Genomic DNA, 18,561 nt, shown 5'->3' with positions numbered 1-18,561 from the left:
ATTTTTTCCAATAAATCTGTGTGTATTTTCATCCATTATAAGTGAATAATGATATTATGATATTATATCATTATAATATATAATGATTGATATTATTGATATCAACAATATCAATAATATCAATAATTCCTTAGATCAATGTAAGGCTTTTCTAGGCACTCAAAGCGTTTTGTATTGTGTGTGTGTGTGTGTGTGTGTGTGTGTGTGTGTGTGTAGGGGGGGGGGGGGGGGGGGGGGGGTACACCCAGTACACCCAGAAAACCCAGAACACCCAGAACACCCAGATATCGGTGGAGAGGAGAGTGATGTAGCCAATTCAGGAATGGAGATTATTAGGGGGCCATGATGGGGGCCAGTGGGGGAATTTCACCAGGACACCAGGGTTATACAGAAAAATAAGTGTTCTGGGATTTTTAATGACCATAGGACCCTGGTTTAATGTCTCATCCCAAAGACTGTGCATTAGGACCCACACTGAGCACCCCACAGAGTGAGCACCCCATGCTCTCTTTGCTGCTTCTAGCAGCAAGCTTAGTTTTCCCCAGAGAGTCTTCCATGAAGGTAATGGCCAAACTCACCCCTGCTTAGCTGCAGTGGGAAACCAGACGAGATCTACAGGGGGATATGGCTCGAGCAAATGATAAGATAACAATCTGTAAAGCTTCATGTGAAAGTAGGAGGTGTTTTTCTGGAGATGAACAAGTACTGAGTAATGCTGATGACAGGTACTGAATAAATAGGCTTGAGAAATAAAATGCTATTGAAATCTAAAAAAGTTTTAAATGAAAACAAATTAAATGGAAAAAGTGAAAAGAGTCTGATATGTACTCTGGTAAAAGTCTGGAAAGGTATCACAAAAGAGGGAATTAATAATTTGGTGATGTCAGTGAGCTGCAGGCTTGATGAAGTTATTGCAAGCAAGAGATATGCAACCAAATATTAAGTGTTATTTACTTCAGTTTACTTCAACTTATCTGTTCCTACACTTTTGCTCACCTAAAAACTGTTTGGTCTGATACAAAAGGTTCTATGTTTTATGATGTTTAACACCAAGATGTAAATACCAAGAAATAAAAACTCTAAACTCTTGTCTCATATCCATCTTTTGATATTAAATCCAAAGGTCTACAGGTGTACAGCAGAAACAAATGAATTGGCCTTGCTGTTCCAATAGTTTCAGAGGGGACTGTATGTACTAATCCCATAAACAAGTGTTTAGATCTTTTATATTTATTAATCCCCATAGTCAATGTGTGTTCAGATCTTTTATATTTATTAATCCCCATCACTAATTCATGTTTAGGTCTTTAATGTATGCTGCAGTGACATCTAGCATTGTGTTCATCTTTTATTATTAGCTCAGCTCACTGAGTGCTGTTAGTGTTTACCACAGAAACTAGAGTGAGAACATGCAGGTGTGACTGTTTTAATTTTGGCTTTACTGAGAATGTGAATGGCAGCATTTCCTCATTTCTCACACAGCTCAACTACAATATAAACCAAACCACAATAATGTTTCATGTCTTAACTGCTAATCATTTAAACTGTGTAATCATTAAAATCATTTAAAATCACATATCTGCTGACGAACAAATAAGAACAAATAAACTCTTTGTGTAGTAACGTCAATTAATCACAACATTCATTGCTAGATATAAATGGTTATTTTTTAATGTAAATCAGATCTGAAATGACTGACGTGAGATAATGTGCAGTTGTGTACAGTTTTCAGATAAGACTACACAATGAAGCAGGAAGTCTTAAACTGTATCACTGCTGCCATTTGCAAAAACTTTATCTTCATAGATTAGAGTCTGCACATCTGAGCTCGGCTGTGCTGTGTGAACCTACTGGCTCTACAAGGTACTGCAAGTAAAAACATGATCTACAGTGCCCTCCACTAATATTGGCACCCTTGGTAAATATGAGCAAAGTAGGCTGTGAAAAACCTTTATATTTTATTCAAAAAATTCACAAAAATTCTCTGGATATCATGTAAAAATATCATGCAAAAAGAAACTCGCTCATCTCCGCACAGAGCTCTCGAAATCTCTGCAGGAATTTACCCCTACTAAGCCATCTCACGTCAGTGTGTAGCAGGAGCTCAGAGTGGTCGCAGTCTGCCTTCTCCAGATGCGCACGAACAGCTGTATTTGAAGTGATCTAGCACGTATAGAACAGGCGATCTCTGTTGCCACATCCACGATCTCTTTCACGTTCAGCATTTTTGCGCATAAGGCTTGTTGGTGTATTATGCAGTGGTAGTTCAGGAAGTCAGGGAAAGCATCGTCTTCCCTGCACTTGGCGATGAATCCATTTGCGCTGCTCAACCATTGCGGGCGCACCGTCCGTGGTGACTGATATCAGTTTGCACACTGGGAGCTGGGTTTCGTCAATGAAGTCTTTAAAAGACTGAAAAATGTCCTCTCCCCGCGTGTCTTCTTTCATGGGCAGCATCGTTAACAACTCTTCTTTTGCAGTCCTGTCTGTAAACAACATCCGAATAAAAACGCACAACTGGGCTGTATCACTTCCGTCCGTAGACTCGTCCGATTGCAGTGAGAAACACGCGCCGTCTGTGATGTCCTTCCAAAGCTGTTGTGTCAAATCCTCGGCCATGACTTCACAGCGCCGTGGAACTGTACTTCTTGATAGCTGGAGAGCTCTGATTGAAGATAATACTTCGGTTTTGTTTTTAAAGTCCCGAAACAACGAGTCAGCTGCGTCTACGAATGCCTCTTTTATCACCTCTCCGTCTTGGGATGACTTCTTGTGTTTAATGATGGAGTGACTCACCCGGAACGACGCTTCGGTGGCGCCTTAGCATTTGAAGTCAGTCGTGAGAATCGTAGTTTTTATGAACAGTCCTAAAGTGCCGCTCCACATCCCCCTTTTTGGGAATAGCAATGGTAGCTTGGCAGATCAGACAAACGCACTTCGAATATGACATCGTGAAAAAAATCATCCTCCCATTCCGCATGGAAGTGATGAGTCTTCGGTTTCTTGCTTGATCCCGCTACCTCTCTCATTTTGTACCCTTTCTTCAGGAGGAATAAATCGGAAAGTTAACTCAGTGATTTCGCTCGATAGTCTTTAGCGCTGGCGCGTTTGATCGCACACGCATGGTGAGAGAAAAGACGAGATCTCAGACTGGCTGCCCTCTACATCATCATAACATCTATTTTTATTTTAATGGAGATCTACCAGCACTTCCTTTGCGATCGACCGGACGTATTGGGCACCCTGATCTACCCCTTTTATTTATTACAGTATTTGGTGAGATGAACTTGACTGGTTTATATCTGTGTGAAGCTGCTTCATTCACAATAATATTATATTCTCTTTTTCTTATTTCATTATTCATTACAAGTCATCTGGACCTCCCATAGAAGTTTGTGTGACAGAAGACAAGACAGCACTCACACTCCGCCCATCTAGTTAACTTCACATCATCTCCCCACACGCGCAGTAGTTTAGTCATTGTCTAGACTGCACACGTGGGTCTGCGCTACAGCTCCATTTCACACACACACACACACACACACACACAGGTTTTTATCACATATTACTTCTCCCTGCTGATCCACATCCCCAATAATCACACTACACACACCAGATAAGTTTAAAACAGAACATCTTTATTGACGTGTCTGTATATTTGTATAGTCTGTCTTTGTTTGTGCTGTAGATTGTCCGCGTCCGTCTTCCGGGTCCAGTCCGCCGAGACTACAGCAAGAGGGAGGAGATAAACTCCTGTCCTATTTCTGCACCAGTGTTTATTTGTCTGGGGGAAAAGGGGGACTTTTATTGAAATGAACATGAGGAAGGTGGTTAATATGTGTGTATGTTCACATTATGATCATATTATATGTTCATATCTATATGTTTATGATGTTGTATACTTATCTTTATGTGTGAGGTTGTTGTGTTCATACTTACCTGATATTTATTCTTTATAATGGTTCATGCCGAATGGGCGGGGCTTCAGCTTTATAAGCGGGCTGCTTCCCTACATGCGGCGGCTGATGGAAAGTCCGATTCATTTCCACGAACCGATTCTTTCGGACGGTTTGTTTCAATGAACCGGTTCATCGGTTCCTGTACGTCATCAGACAATGGCGTCACTACATATATCTTTTCTAACAACTCAGTGTCATGTTGCATCAATGAAACCTTCAGATAAAGTCATGTGTGTGAACGCTTATTGCTGATTATTGCCTTTTATTCACTTAAGTTAATGGTGTTTGTGGTCATTAACCATTAGTATTTCCAGAAAAAAAAAAAAAAAAAAAATTAAAAACAAATGTAAAATGTACATTTCCCAAGACATAGAATTTAATAATGCATAGACTTTTCTAAAATGAATTATACCCAGAAGATGGCACTGTTGTAATCTTTTGACAAGTGCGTAAAGGTAATAAAATGACCCCTTTATACAGAAAACACATGAATGCATTTTTGTTGTTGTTTGATTGTTTTGTTTTTAAATTTGCAATATCTTACAGTAGACTTTATTCACATTCTGTGTGATGCAGGATTGATAAAATATTTCCTCATCTGAAATTTTTCATGCTCTCTGTTTAGCTTTAGCCACTTTTTAAACATAGTATTAATGAGAAACAGAGCTGATGATTTCTACTGCAATGCAGGTATTTTTCTTGTAGAGTACAACAATAATGATGCATGAGAATGAATATATGCATTGTTTCATAGGACGTCATCACTTGTAAAGCAACTGGAGGTTAATCAGTGAATAACGCCCCTTAATAAAATACAGCTGCTTTGTATACATGTATATTTTAATGCAGGATATCATTTGTGTGACCTAAAAGTACAACTGTAATTGCTGAAATGCTTACAAATTTAAACCAAAGAAAAAAAAATAAATTAAAATACCAAGTAAATAAATTGAGGGATTGCAGTGTACTGAGCACCTCTAACTTTACATATACTGATACTGCTTATGTCCACATGGATGGAGATGAGTACAAACGTTTGCTGGAGATAAAACTGTACACTCTATGCACATGACTTTTCTAACAGGCTTGTTACAGTGCAATAAAAATACATTAAAACGATAGTTTCTGGAAGACGTGTGACATTACAGACACATTTGGTGCACACAGTTTAGGACTTGTGATAGATATTCATCTTGTTGTGGTTTGTGATATCTGGTTGTACCGTGTGGTGGAAAATACATCAGTGTATCTCTGTATGTGATCGTAACGACTTTCAGTTCTGTAGGTGTGAACTGCACACAGATGACATGATGAAGCCCCTCACATGAGTGAAAAAACATTTTCAAGAATAAAAGTTCAGTCACATTGATTTATTACTCTTACTATTACTACTAAATCCTTTTGCTTTACAACCAGTCCTAATAGTGGCACAAGTAATCAATAAAATACACCCTGTAAATACTTCTTAATGCTGTCCATACACACGTTCTTAATCCCCCCCACACACATTTTAAACCAAATAAGTGCAAAGAACCTGTACAAAACAACCTCACTCCGATTTTACTGTCACTGCACACATGATGAACTTCTCTCTCTCTTCTCTCTCGTCTGTTCAGTTGTGTATTCACTCCTCCAGCACCTGTAAATGAACATTTACAGCCGTTTTAGATTTTAGTTCCTGAAATGGTTAAACTTTGGTGTTTTAAGCCAACAGCAAATCATTAAGGAACATTTAAAAGGCAATGCAAATTTATATTTCAGTATATTCAGTAATTATAAAATATAAAGCAGTAAATAGTGATGGCTTATTTAAGGAGAAACTGTCATGTATGTTATTACACTGCAATATTTGCACTTCTTATAGTAGAATTTTTCTTAACTGCACTGACGCTATAGGATTGAGCAAGAAATTTCATGAAAATGCATCATTTTTTAATTTTATTTTAAACCACTTTATCTTTATTTTATGTATTTTCCAAAAAATTGGATTGGCAGTAGAGTCAACAACTTCGATGTCGTCTTGAACAAGAGACATGGGCTTGTTTAATCCGCACACTGTATTCCACAGTAGCTAATGATACATCAGCAAAAACGAGTCTTTGTGAATGTAAAGTTATTGGGCCAGGTAGTGGTAAACAGTTTAATACACATAAAAAGTGTATTAAATCCAGTTTCTACTGTGAAAAACTGTGAAACTGATTTACTTGTCATAATACATGTTATACGTTCAGCTGTGGGATCTGGTTGCCTTAGGGTTGTTTATTTTTCTATAGACTGAGGTTTATTTGTTTTCCTAAATTAGTTGAGGGTGTGAACACAGTGAGCTTTAAAAGTAAAGATCAACCCCAGGAATTTAAAGTTCTAGAGGACTCTCTCACTTTGTTTACTGAGTGTTTGAGCTGTGAGAGGAACCAGAATGCACATCTCTATTTTCTACTGCTAAGGGCTATAGAGCATTTCTACAGTTGACTCACTTCCACTGTGATTACATCATGATACCCAGCAGCTGGTAAGGCTTGCAGCAACAGGAAGAGGGGACACTGGAGCTGCTTTTTGACATTATTTGCTTTTAGAATTGCTTTAGGTGTAGTAATTTAGAAAGTTATTAGCAATCTAACTGAGGCTGTAGCATTTATATTACACTATTTATATTTATAACTGTTTATAACTCCGACTGAACTCCTACTGAGCAAGGCACAAAACTTGAACTAGGTTTTCTATATAATTCTAAGATCTCTCCAAGTATTTCTATCTCAATTGGAGATTTGTAAATAGAACAGATTTTGTCTTACCTATGAGTTCTGCTTCAGCTGTGAATAAACAGTTCCATACTCTACACTGACCTTCACTAGATGTACACAAGAAACGCTGAATTAATGTCCACAATCAACTGCAACTAATCTAAATAGCTAAACAGTCAATAATGAAATGAATTGGTTGATAAATTAGAAAACAATAAAAAGTAATGTACATGCAGATTTATATAAATATGTACAGATAGTTTACCTTGATTTTTCTTTGCTTTTTTCTGTGGCTTGATTTCAAGCTCAGTGTAAATCACATCACTGGGTCCAGCAACATCATCTGCAGTGACAGTGAACAGAACAAAACAAACACAGCTACAGCATTAACCTGAATCAACCTGTGTAAAAAAATCAGTGTGGGGAATTACAGGTATATGATGGGATGTAGCTGAACACAAATGTGGAGCTTATAGTCACTTCTACATATTCCATCCATCTTCTATACTGCTTATCCTCTTCAGGGTCAAGGGGGAACTTGGAGCCTATCCCAGGGAGCATCGGGCACCAGGCAGGGTACACCCTGGACAGGATGCCAAACCATCACCTTTTACATGTTATGGTTTTGAAATACATGTGTTCTCGTTGTATTTTTTTTTGTTGAAAAATGCTAACTTTATATGCACATTAACTGAAGCTTGATATGTATAGCATTAAAACCATTGACAGGTGAAGGGAGCATTGATCATTTCATCACAATGACATCAAGGGGTGGGAAATATATGGCAGCAAGTGAACAATTAGTTCTTGAAGTCGATGTGTTGAAAGCAGGAAAAATGGGCAAATGTAAGGATCTGAGTGACTTTGACAAGGACCAAATTGCGATGGCTAGATGACTGGGTCCGAAGGACAGGTCTTGTGGTGTGTTCCCGGAATGCGGTGGTAAGGAGTAGAGATTGACCGATAATCGGTTTAAACGATAATTTTCGGATGCATGTGGGAAGGGAAGGCTAGCTCGTCTGATCTGATCCCACAGAAGAGCTACTGTAGTGAAAAACTAATGCTGGCTGTGATAGAAAGGTGTCAGAACACACAGTGCATCACAGCTTGCTGCGTATGGGGCTGCATACTCACAGACCAATCAGAGTGCCATGGAAGAAGGTGGGATAAATGTCTTTTTCTTTTAGATCATGTGGACGGCCGGTTGCGTGTACGTTGTTTACTTAGGGAAAAGATGACACCAGGATGCACTATGGAATGAAGGCAAGCCAGCAAAGGTAGTGTGATGTGTTGGCCAATGCTCTGCTGTGAAACCTTGAGTTCTGGCATTCATGTGGATGTAATTGTTTGATATCCATGGAAGCAGAGTATTTTTGTGAATTCTTTAACAAAAGATCAAAAAGTTATCATATTTACCAAGGGTGCCAATATTAGCGGAGGGCACTAAAATATATATATATATATATATATATATATATATATATATATATATGATGCATGCAGATTTTTAGTATAGTAGATGATTGAATGTACTGTAGACTGTAAATATTTTTTATATATAAAATGTGAAGTTGCAGTATAAAAATACTCCAGTTTTATTGTTGTGTGGCTCCTTTTTCTTCATGACCTGTGCATAAACGGCCCCATTGAGTTCAGCTGCAGCGTCACCTAATCACAGTGCAATGTGATCGTCACTACAGGAGATGTATTTACTGTATGGTGTTAATCTGAGATTTATTCCTTCTAGTGGAAAATGGAAGTGGAAATATCTGACATGAAATAAAGAAATCTCTCTCTTCTACTAGCGTTCTCCACAGTGGCATAAATGTGCACATCTACAGAAAAGAGTGCAAATAAAGAATAAACAAGATAAATTTTCAGACAATTTTGAAAGCGTTTAAGAAATGAACATTGTTAAATTAGCTTGTTAGTAAGAACATGATCTTATATTGAATTACTGTATACATAAGGAAAGTATTCATTATGTGACACGTTGTCTGACCGGTCTGAAGTGGGGCGTGTCCTGACTGAGAATCCTCAGCTCCTGACTGACTCGGGTTCTGGCCTGGTGTCTGATTGCTGTTCTGCTGTATGTCTCTGTCCTTTCCTGTATGAGAAGACAGAAATTCTTCATTTGCTCAATTTATAAACCATACAAACTTTATTTTAGAGAACGCTTATACGTTAGTGTATGGCAAAAATGTACCAGTAAATAAAGAGAAATTACAAGCTATTAAATTATGTGTAAGCAACAATTTGTCTCATTTATCAAGCTGGATATGAACACATTTATTTGTAAATCATTCACAGGAGTATTTACATACATAATGTGTTATTCATGAATATCCAGTGAGGTTGGAAAACAATAGTGTATCCTATAAGAGCTCTTGAGTGTGGGCTAATTCACTTCTAAGGAGAATCACTAATGTGAACCAATTAGGAGAAGAATAATGGTGCCCCATATTGCAACACATTGTGGTTGTCACTAAATGTAAATCTGCTGTGTCATAAATGCACTTGATGCAATTTACAGCTGATTGGAATTCATCAACATACACGAGTATGAAGAAAATCAGTGATACTAAAACTTGTGTAAATCTAGTGAGAATTATTTTCTGTTTAGTTTGGCCTATGAAAACATTTAGACACAAGTTGATAATGATTAATAAACGAGGACCAAATTATGTAATTGCAAGTACAATGTGTAATAATTAGTATTCTATTCATATTTTTTCTTACCTTGTAACTATTTCTTATTTAATAGAAGCTATGTACAGTAGTTGTGTTAAATCATGTGTAATGAGAGTAATTATTAAAAAAGTATTAGATACAGTGGGGGAAATAAGTATTGAACGTGTCAACATTTTTGTTCAGTAAATATATTTCCAATGAGGCTATTCACGTTAAATTTTCAACAGACATAAGTATTAACTCAAGAAATCCAGAAATATAAAGAATTCACAACAGTAAAGTTCATAAATGAAGTTATGTGTAATAAAGTGGAATAACACAGGAAAATAGTATTGAACACACTAACTGAAATGTATTTAATACTTAGTGGAGAAGTCATATACAAATATATAAATACCAGTCATAGACCATTTTGTTAACATGTTTGTTATTTCCATGTTCGTGTAGCTTATACTATTTCATGTTTTGTACACCATGCTTTGTAGAAGTACTGATTACATTATAAGCAATTTAGTGAAAACTAGTTATCAGACCTTTGTTGGATTTGTGCCACCAACGCAGGATCAGTGAAAGGATGATGAACAGAAAGGCCAAACTCAGTCCCACAGACACAAATACTATAACAGTATTGTATGTTGAACCTGAGATGGAGGAAAGAAAAAGACACAAATGATAAAAAACCTGCGGTCACTAATAATAGCCCAATTTCTAATTCTCCATTTCTGTCCAAACTGTTTTAAAGAGTGTTTACCAGCAATCTCTCTGAGCCTTTCTAATCAGATCCACATTCCCTACTGAGACTGCTCTTCAAGGAGTCACTCATAATCTACTCCTTTCTGCTGATGCTGGTGCCTTTCCTCCATCAGTATTTCTAGCTTGGATCATGTTTCCTTTTTCTCCTGCCCCTGACACACAAGGTATCCCTCAATGATCAATCCTTGGCCCTCTACTTTTAACTACAGGTACAGTATATGCAGCCACTTGCTCAGATCATTCAAAAACATCTGAGTTTCCACTGTTAAGCAGATAACACTGATTTATCTGATCATGAGCTATGTCTTCCACATCATTAACTGTATACATTCATGATCTAGAATAATGGATGGACTCCAACGTTCTTAAATTGAACTCTGATAAAACAGATATTTTATTTGCACCCAAAACTCCTTTGTTCTAAAATTCCAGATATTCAGTAGATATTGATGGCATTAACGTTAAACCTTCTACAAATGTAAAAAAATATTTATCATTTTTGAAAACACAGTTTCATTTGAACTCTGTATTAGGTCACTCACAACAATCTCTTTATCAGCTCTGCATGACCCTTACTTAGTTTGAAAGATGTGGAATTTTTGCTGATTTTTGAAGATCTCCTCTTCATTCTCATTTCTGGTATAACTCTTAATCAACTTCAACATGTTTGAAAATATGTTTGCTATAGTTTTTACTCATACCAAACACACATTAAATGTGTACACTATCATGAACACTGGTTACCCATCTCACAGAGAATCAAACAAACACACTCTTAATTCTCACACAGTACATGGCCTCGCTGTAACACTCTACACCCTGGAGTCTTAGATCCACCAGTACTGATCTACTAGCGGCTCCTAACGAGCAGACTGACAAGAATGGGCAGTATATTCAATGCCATAATCCACCACCAGGCCTTTAACTGCACGTCCATGAACTCAAAACACATGCTTTGTACCAACAGCTTTCCTTTTTTTTGCTTCCTGCTAGTCATTTTCCTACTGTTTTTTTTTTTTTACATTCAGTTTGAGTAATAGGTGCTACAGAAATTGAATGTATTTGTGTTCTCCTTCTTCCGCTTATTATTATTATTATTAGTAGTAGTAGTAGTAGTAGCAGTAGTCACAGTCTCTCCTTTGAACACATGTTTATCAGGCTTTATGGTCACCACAGATATAGGAATCTCTACAGAAACAATTTTAACATCCCAGATACAAACACACTTCAATAATATACAGTTCTACTTCTATTAACTGCTACATACCTAAGTGATTAGTGATGATGCAGTTTATACGTATTATATACGTGTATTGTATACAAATTGGGCCCAAAGTGTCAATATTTTGTGTTGTCCAGCACTGTCTTAACCCTCTTGGGCATGGAGTTCACCAGAGCTTCACAGGTTGCCACTGGAGACCTCTTCCACTCCTCCATGACCACATCACGGAGCTGGTGGATGTTAGAGACCTTGTGCTCCTCCACCTTCCGTTTGAGGATGCCCCACAGATGCTCAGTAGGGTTTAGGTCTGGAGACATGCTTGACCAGTCCATCACCTTCACCCTCAGCTTCTTTAGCAAGGCAGTGTTCATCTTGGAGGTGTGTTTGGGTTCGTTATCATGCTGGAATACTGCATACTGATCATGCTCTGCTTCAGTATGTCACAGTACATGTTGGCATTCATGGTTCCCTCAATGAACTGTAGCTCCCCAGTGCCGGCAGCACTCATGCAGCCCCAGACCATGACACTCCCACCACCATGCTTGACTGTAGGTGAGACACACTTGTCTTTGTACTCCTCACCTGGTTGCCGCCACACACACTTGACACCATCTGAACTAAATAAGTTTATCTTGGTCTCCTCAGACCACAGGACATGGTTACAGTAATCCATGTCCTTAGTCTGCTTGTCTTCAGCAAACTGTTTGTGGGCTTTCTTGTGCATCATCTTTAGAAGAGGCTTCCTTCTGGGACGACAGCCATGCAGACCAATTTGATGCAGTGTGCGGCGTATGGTCTGAGCACTGATAGGCTGGCCCCCCACCCCTTCAACCTCTGCAGCAATACTGGAAGCACTCATACGTCTATTTCCCAAACACAACCTCTGGATATGACGCTGAGCACGTGCACTCAACTTCTTTGGTCGACCATGGCGAGGCCTGTTCTGAGTGGAACCTGTCCTGTTAAACCGCTGTATGGTCTTGGCCACCGTGCTGCAGCTCAGTGTCAGGGTCTTGGCAATCTTCTTATATCCTAGGCCATCTTTATGTACCGCAACAATTCTTTTTTTTCAGATCCTCAGAGAGTTCTTTTCCATGAGGTGCCATGTTGAACTTCCAGTGACCAGTATGAGGGAGTGTGAGAGCGATGACACCAAATTTAACACACCTGCTCCCCATTCACACCTGAGACCTTGTAATACTAACAAGTCACATGACACCGGGAGGGAAAATGGCTAACTGGGCCCAATTTGGACATTTTCACTTAGGGGTGTAGTCACTTTTGTTGCCAGTGGTTTAGACATTAATGGCTGTGTGTTGAGTTATTTTGAGGGGACAGCAAATTTACACTGTTACACAAGCTGTACACTCACTACTTTACATTGTAGCAAAGTGTCGTTTCTTCAGTGTTGTCACATGAAAAGATATAATCAAATATTTACAAAAATGTGAGGGGTGTACTCACTTTTGTGAGATACTGTATTTTGCCATTAGTATTATTTATTATTAGATAAACCTGTGCAGCTCTAATCTACACCAGTACTGAGTGCTGAGGTGAACCTGAGGTTAATGATTACTGAAGAGATGATCACACTCACCTGATACAGTCAGTGTAACAGCATCACTGGTGTGTGAGGAGTGTGAGCCTCCTCTCTCTCTTCCTCTACAGGTGTATTTACCTGCATGAGATGTTTCAGCACTACTGATTCTGTACTCCTGTTCACTACTGACACCAGAACCATCTTTATTCCAGCTGTAGATCCAGTCAGAGTCCTCTTCATCCTGTAGGTCACATCTGAGAGTGACAGTCTCTCCTCGGTACACCTGTTCATCAGGATTTATGGACACCACAGGTTTTGGGAGCGCTGTACAAAGATAGTAAAATATTTCCTGAAATAATTAGTATGCTTTTGATTGATTGGTTTTCATGAACGTGTAGCGTTTAGGAGATTTTGGAGAAGAATGTAACATTACACATGTAACTCTGAAAAATATTTTGGACAAGTTAAAACCACTTGCACCAAAAAGTCCAGCGTCTTCAACAGATCCTGATTCTAATCATTTGGTATTGTGTTAGATGAATTTATAGTAAAGTATTATTCAGATCTGTTTAATAAAATGAAAGGTGATTCATGACATCACATTTTATTCTGTATAATTCCATGTTTTGGTCATTGGTAAGGAAGCAGAGTGGAGCAAAAGAAAAAAATCCTACAATTACTCGAGATCCTGATGTGATCTGGCTCCAGGTCTCTTATGTATGATTTCCAAAGTGATTAGTCAGCACTTATAGAGACGAAGCAGGTGATTTATTTACAGTGTAGCTTTAAGGCCTCTGGTATCAGACACACACTGTACATTCTTTCTATATTGATCATAATTTAATATTCTGTAGTGAGTGTTTCAGCACTAATGTCTGTGTTTCAGTTACAGTTATAAACACCATCATGAGTCTGATTAACATGAGTGCTGTGTAATTATAATTTCCATCTTTCTACTACCATGAGATTTATTATCCCTACAGAACACTGATATCTGATAGTCTGTATCTCTTATAACAGAGATTCTCTTCCTGATGAACACACACTCAGCGGTACTTTAACTTTTGCTCTACTGTTCATGAATGACAGGCTTTATAAATATCTAAAATATAATAAGAAATAACTTAAAACATGCAGTGAGAGAGTAGAAAGCATGACGTACCTCTAACTGTAAGTGTAACTGTATCACTGAGCTCTGAGTCGTAGTTTCCTCTGCGTGCTTTACACTGATACACTGTTTCTCCTGCATTAGAGACTGTATCATGGAGTGTGTTGGTGTCTTCAGCTACTTGGACTCGATCTTTGTACCAGAGGAAAGTCCATCCATTAGACAGCAGATTACAGTTCAGAGTAACTCTGTCTCCAGTGTAGACGGAGCTCTGAGGATTCACTCTCACAGTCGGTTTGGGTTTTTCTGTTGATATGAAATGATGATGATATTAAAGTTTTCCTCTTTACAACATCAACAAGAGTTTTATCATCTTAATCAGATGATTTGTGTCTAATAATGTATTTATATTCAGCATTTGTTAAACAGTTACAGTTGTGTGACTTTATCACATGGACAACATGGTCTTATAATATCTGTCAGGAACCTCGAGTCGGCACGGAAGCAGGAGCGGGGGCAGGTGTGGAGCGTGGGATCGGGGAGTTCAAGAAACGTAGTCGTAAGACAGGCAAAGGTCAAGCGATCGGACGAACAACACAAACGGGGTCAGGCAGAGAGCGTAGTCGAAACCGGAAACAGGGGTCGAGGATCACGAGAAGACTCACTAACTAGATCGGCTTGGTAACGCAGAGAAACGAGTTGACTGAACGTAGACTTCACATTGACTCTAGGTGAATGACATCCCTAAGTACTAGCGGGGTGTGTGTGTGTGTGTGTGTGTGTGTGTGATTGGTGCCAGGTGTGTCTGATCAGAACTCCGGAGATGGTGAGCGCATGCGCGCATGAGAAGTGAGTGTTGCATCTTGGGAAATTAAGTTCTGATCTGACTGAGCTGTGACAATATCATTATACTGTATATATACTGTACATGGAATTAATTGACTACATTTTTTCATAACTGAACAAACACACTGAAGATTAAAAGTTTTTTTTTTATTTCAAAATGCACTTTATGAGTGGTGCATAAATACACACTCTTAATGAATTCATCTTCATCAGTGTGTTCACTATTATGAATGTTGAACACAGTGAATGTACAACTACACCATTCATCATTACTAGACACAGGATAAGTAACTAAACGTTGTTTTTTTCCGGATCTGTGACATTTTAAATAAATCTTGTGACTTTAATCCACACTGCATGTAGTGATGTGATGCTGAAGTTAATAAATATTGGTGTGGGGAAGAGATTAACACACACACACACACACACACACACACACACACACACACACACACACCTGACACAGTGAGTGTAACAGTGTTGCTGGTCTCTGAGGTCTGAGAGTCGCTTCTTCTCCGTCCGCTGCAGGTGTATTTAGCACTGAGAGACTCTACAGGAGTGAATGAATATTTCCTGCTCTCAGTGTAGGAGGATATTTGGACACCATCTTTATTCCAGTTGTACATCCACTCAGTGTCAGCATGTCCTCGTATTTCACATGTGAAAGTGATTTCCTGTCCACTGAATATCTGTCCATCAGGCTGCAGAGTCAGAACGGCTTTTGGTCTCTCTGTACAGTTACAACAAATACATCAAACCAGTCAAACACACCCTTCTCTGACCATCTGATATTTAATCAGTGTGTTTTGTAATGATTATGTGCATCAGTGCATGTTACAGGAGTGTAAGATCAGACATGTACCTATCACTGAGAGAGTCACTTCATTACTCCATGTCATTGACCATCCATCAATAGACCCGTAACATCTGTATCTGTGACTCTGATATACTTTTATAGTGTAGTAATTTTCAGCAGAACTGTGACTATAACCACCATCTTTGTTCCAGTGGTACGGTCCATTTCCTCCTGAAATCCTACATGTGAGTGTAACCGTCTCTCGTCTGAATATTTGAGGTGAATTCGGCTCCACAGACAGAACTGGTTTAATCACTGCTGGAAAAGTCAAAAAGCAAACACACACTGTCAATGTAAACAACTTAAATTCTGCATGACAATGTACAATGTAAAAAAAAATCCTACAATTACTCGAGATCCTGATGTGATCTGGCTCCAGGTCTCATATGTATGATTTCCAAAGTGATTAGTCAGCACTTATAGAGACGAAGCAGGTGATTTATTTACAGTGTAGCTTTAAGGCCTCTGGTATCAGACACACACTGTACATTCTTTCTATATTGATCATAATTTAATATTCTGTAGTGAGTGTTTCAGCACTAATGTCTGTGTTTCAGTTACAGTTATAAACACCATTATGAGTCTGATTAACATGGAATTAATTTAATAAACTGTTCATAACTGAACAAACACACTGGAGTTGTAATGAATTCATCTTCATCAATGTGTTCACTATTATGAATGTTGAACACAGTGAATGTACAACTACACCATTAATCATTACTAGACACAGGATAAGTAACTAAACGTTGTTGTTTTTTTCAGAATCTGTGACATTTTAAATAAATCGTGTGACTTTAATCCACACTGTATGTAGTGATGTGATGCTGATGTTAATAAATATTGGTGTGAGGAAGAGATTAACACACACACACACACACACACACACACACACACACACACACACACACACCTGACACAGTGAGTGTAACAGTGTTGCTGATATTTAATCAGTGTGTTTTGTAATGATTATGTGTATCAGTGCATGTTACAGGAGTGTAAGATCAGACATGTACCTATCACTGAGAGAGTCACTTCATTACTCCATGGCGTTGACCGTCCATCAATAGACCCGTAACATCTGTATCTGTGACTCTGATCTACTTTTATAGTGTAGTAATTTTCAGCAGAACTGTGACTATAACCACCATCTTTGTTCCAGTAGTACAGTCCACTCCATCCTGAAATCCTACATGTGAGTGTAACCGTCTCTCCTCTGAATATTTGAGGTGAATTCGGCTCCACAGACAGAACTGGTTTAAACACTGCTGGAAAAGTCAAAAAGCAAACACACACTGTCAATGTAAACAACTTACATTCTGCATGACAATGTACAAACAATCTTCTCCACCTTAATACAAATCCAACATGTACACAACATAGGCAATAAAATATGTATAAATCACCTTGAGCTTGTCCGACTCGGATAAGTGAAATAAGCACTAAAAAGGGAAGAGGAACAGAGAATATGATGTAACGCTGACTTGTTTCTTTTCTTTAAGAAGACAAATGAGAACAATGTCATATACTGCAAAAAATCTGTATTTAGTTTCACTTCAGCTGTAAGAAATGCAATATATCGACCTGTTTCAGTAATGAATGGTGTTTAGAAAAAGCTATTTTCTCTCAGGTCACTATGCTGCTCATTACTGTCTCATGTTTAATGTCACGTCTTGTGATGTAAGGGAGATAGGGACGGATGCAAGTGCAGTAGGAACAGTTTTATTTAATGAGAAACACAGGCAGGTAAATCCAAAACGTGATCCAAAACATGCGAGAGGTCAGGCGATCGGCAAACAGGCCTACACGGGGCAAGGCAGGAAACTATGTCGTGGTCACCGAAAACAGGTCGAGATACAAAACATGACACATAAACTATGACTATGAACTGGGAGCGGAGAAACCAGCGTGAACCACACATGAAGACTGACTGACTGACTGACTGACTTAATCTAATCTAATCTAATCTAATCTAATCTAATCTAATCTAATCTAACCTAACATTCCACGCTGTGTGCTGGGAGGCGCGCGGTATATATACACAAACATACTCAGCCTCGTAATGTCTGACGGCTGAGGGCAATTCAGACACACGTGAAACAATAGCCAATGACAGAGCAGGGAGGAGACATAACAAAACATAACAAATGCACGTGTCCAAACGTCACGAATGTCACCAAAGGGAAAGCAGGTGTTCGCGCACCTTGCTCGTCCACGCGCGCTCACATGTTCTAACGCGCGCGCTGCGCTGCGTTTCCTATGAGGAAAAAAACCCGATCTCAGTAGCACGTACAGGTAAATGATCACATTCAGGCTTGGACTGTGCAACGTACTGAAACATTTCTCTGAAAAAATGTCTATGAGGATGACTGTCGAGTGTAAAACTAAAAACTGGCATGGCTTTTAAAGTTCAAAGATGTTCTCTTAAAGCTAAGACAATATAGAAGGTTCATTCAGTCTTCACTTTCTTCTGAAACAGGTGATCCTATCACAGAGCAGGACAGAGTCAAAAGGGAAATGAAGATCTGCAAGGCTGGATTACATGGTCAAAGTAGAAGTAGAAGATCTTGCTGTTGCAGATTCGGCAATCATCAGATTTTCTCAACAAGAAACGCACAAGGGAGAGATTGCTGCCTTGCAAAATGGAAGATCTGGAGTAAAGAGCAGCTGTGATATTCATAACCTTCATCCAGTGTTGATGGATGGTGTGCTCAAAGTTGGTGGAGGACTTAGTAGAGCAGCGATGCCAGAAGAGATGAAACATCCTGTTATCTTGTTAAAGGAACACCATGTGTCCAAACTCATCTGGCCACATGTTCATAAAAACTAGGTCATGCTGGAGGAA

General features: G+C 38.7%; 1 protein-coding gene across 1 annotated transcript; it reads right to left on the bottom strand.

The window, feature by feature from the left end:
• Positions 1 to 6,751: 6,751 nt before the first annotated feature.
• On the bottom strand, positions 6,752 to 17,720 carry LOC108261442 (carcinoembryonic antigen-related cell adhesion molecule 5). Its single transcript, XM_053681450.1, has 8 exons — positions 17,714 to 17,720; positions 17,123 to 17,158; positions 16,733 to 16,984; positions 15,318 to 15,590; positions 14,069 to 14,320; positions 12,964 to 13,230; positions 6,966 to 7,043; positions 6,752 to 6,807 (listed from the first exon to the last, which is right to left on the bottom strand). Exons 1-8 carry the CDS (start codon positions 17,718 to 17,720, stop codon positions 6,752 to 6,754), a joined length of 1,221 nt encoding a protein of 406 aa, XP_053537425.1.
• Between the last annotated feature and the right edge of the window lie 841 nt (positions 17,721 to 18,561).

This window comes from Ictalurus punctatus, chromosome 7, assembly GCF_001660625.3.
Source record: "Ictalurus punctatus breed USDA103 chromosome 7, Coco_2.0, whole genome shotgun sequence".
Taxonomy (NCBI): Eukaryota; Metazoa; Chordata; class Actinopteri; order Siluriformes; family Ictaluridae; genus Ictalurus; species Ictalurus punctatus.
This window is presented reverse-complemented; position numbering and strand designations above follow the sequence as displayed.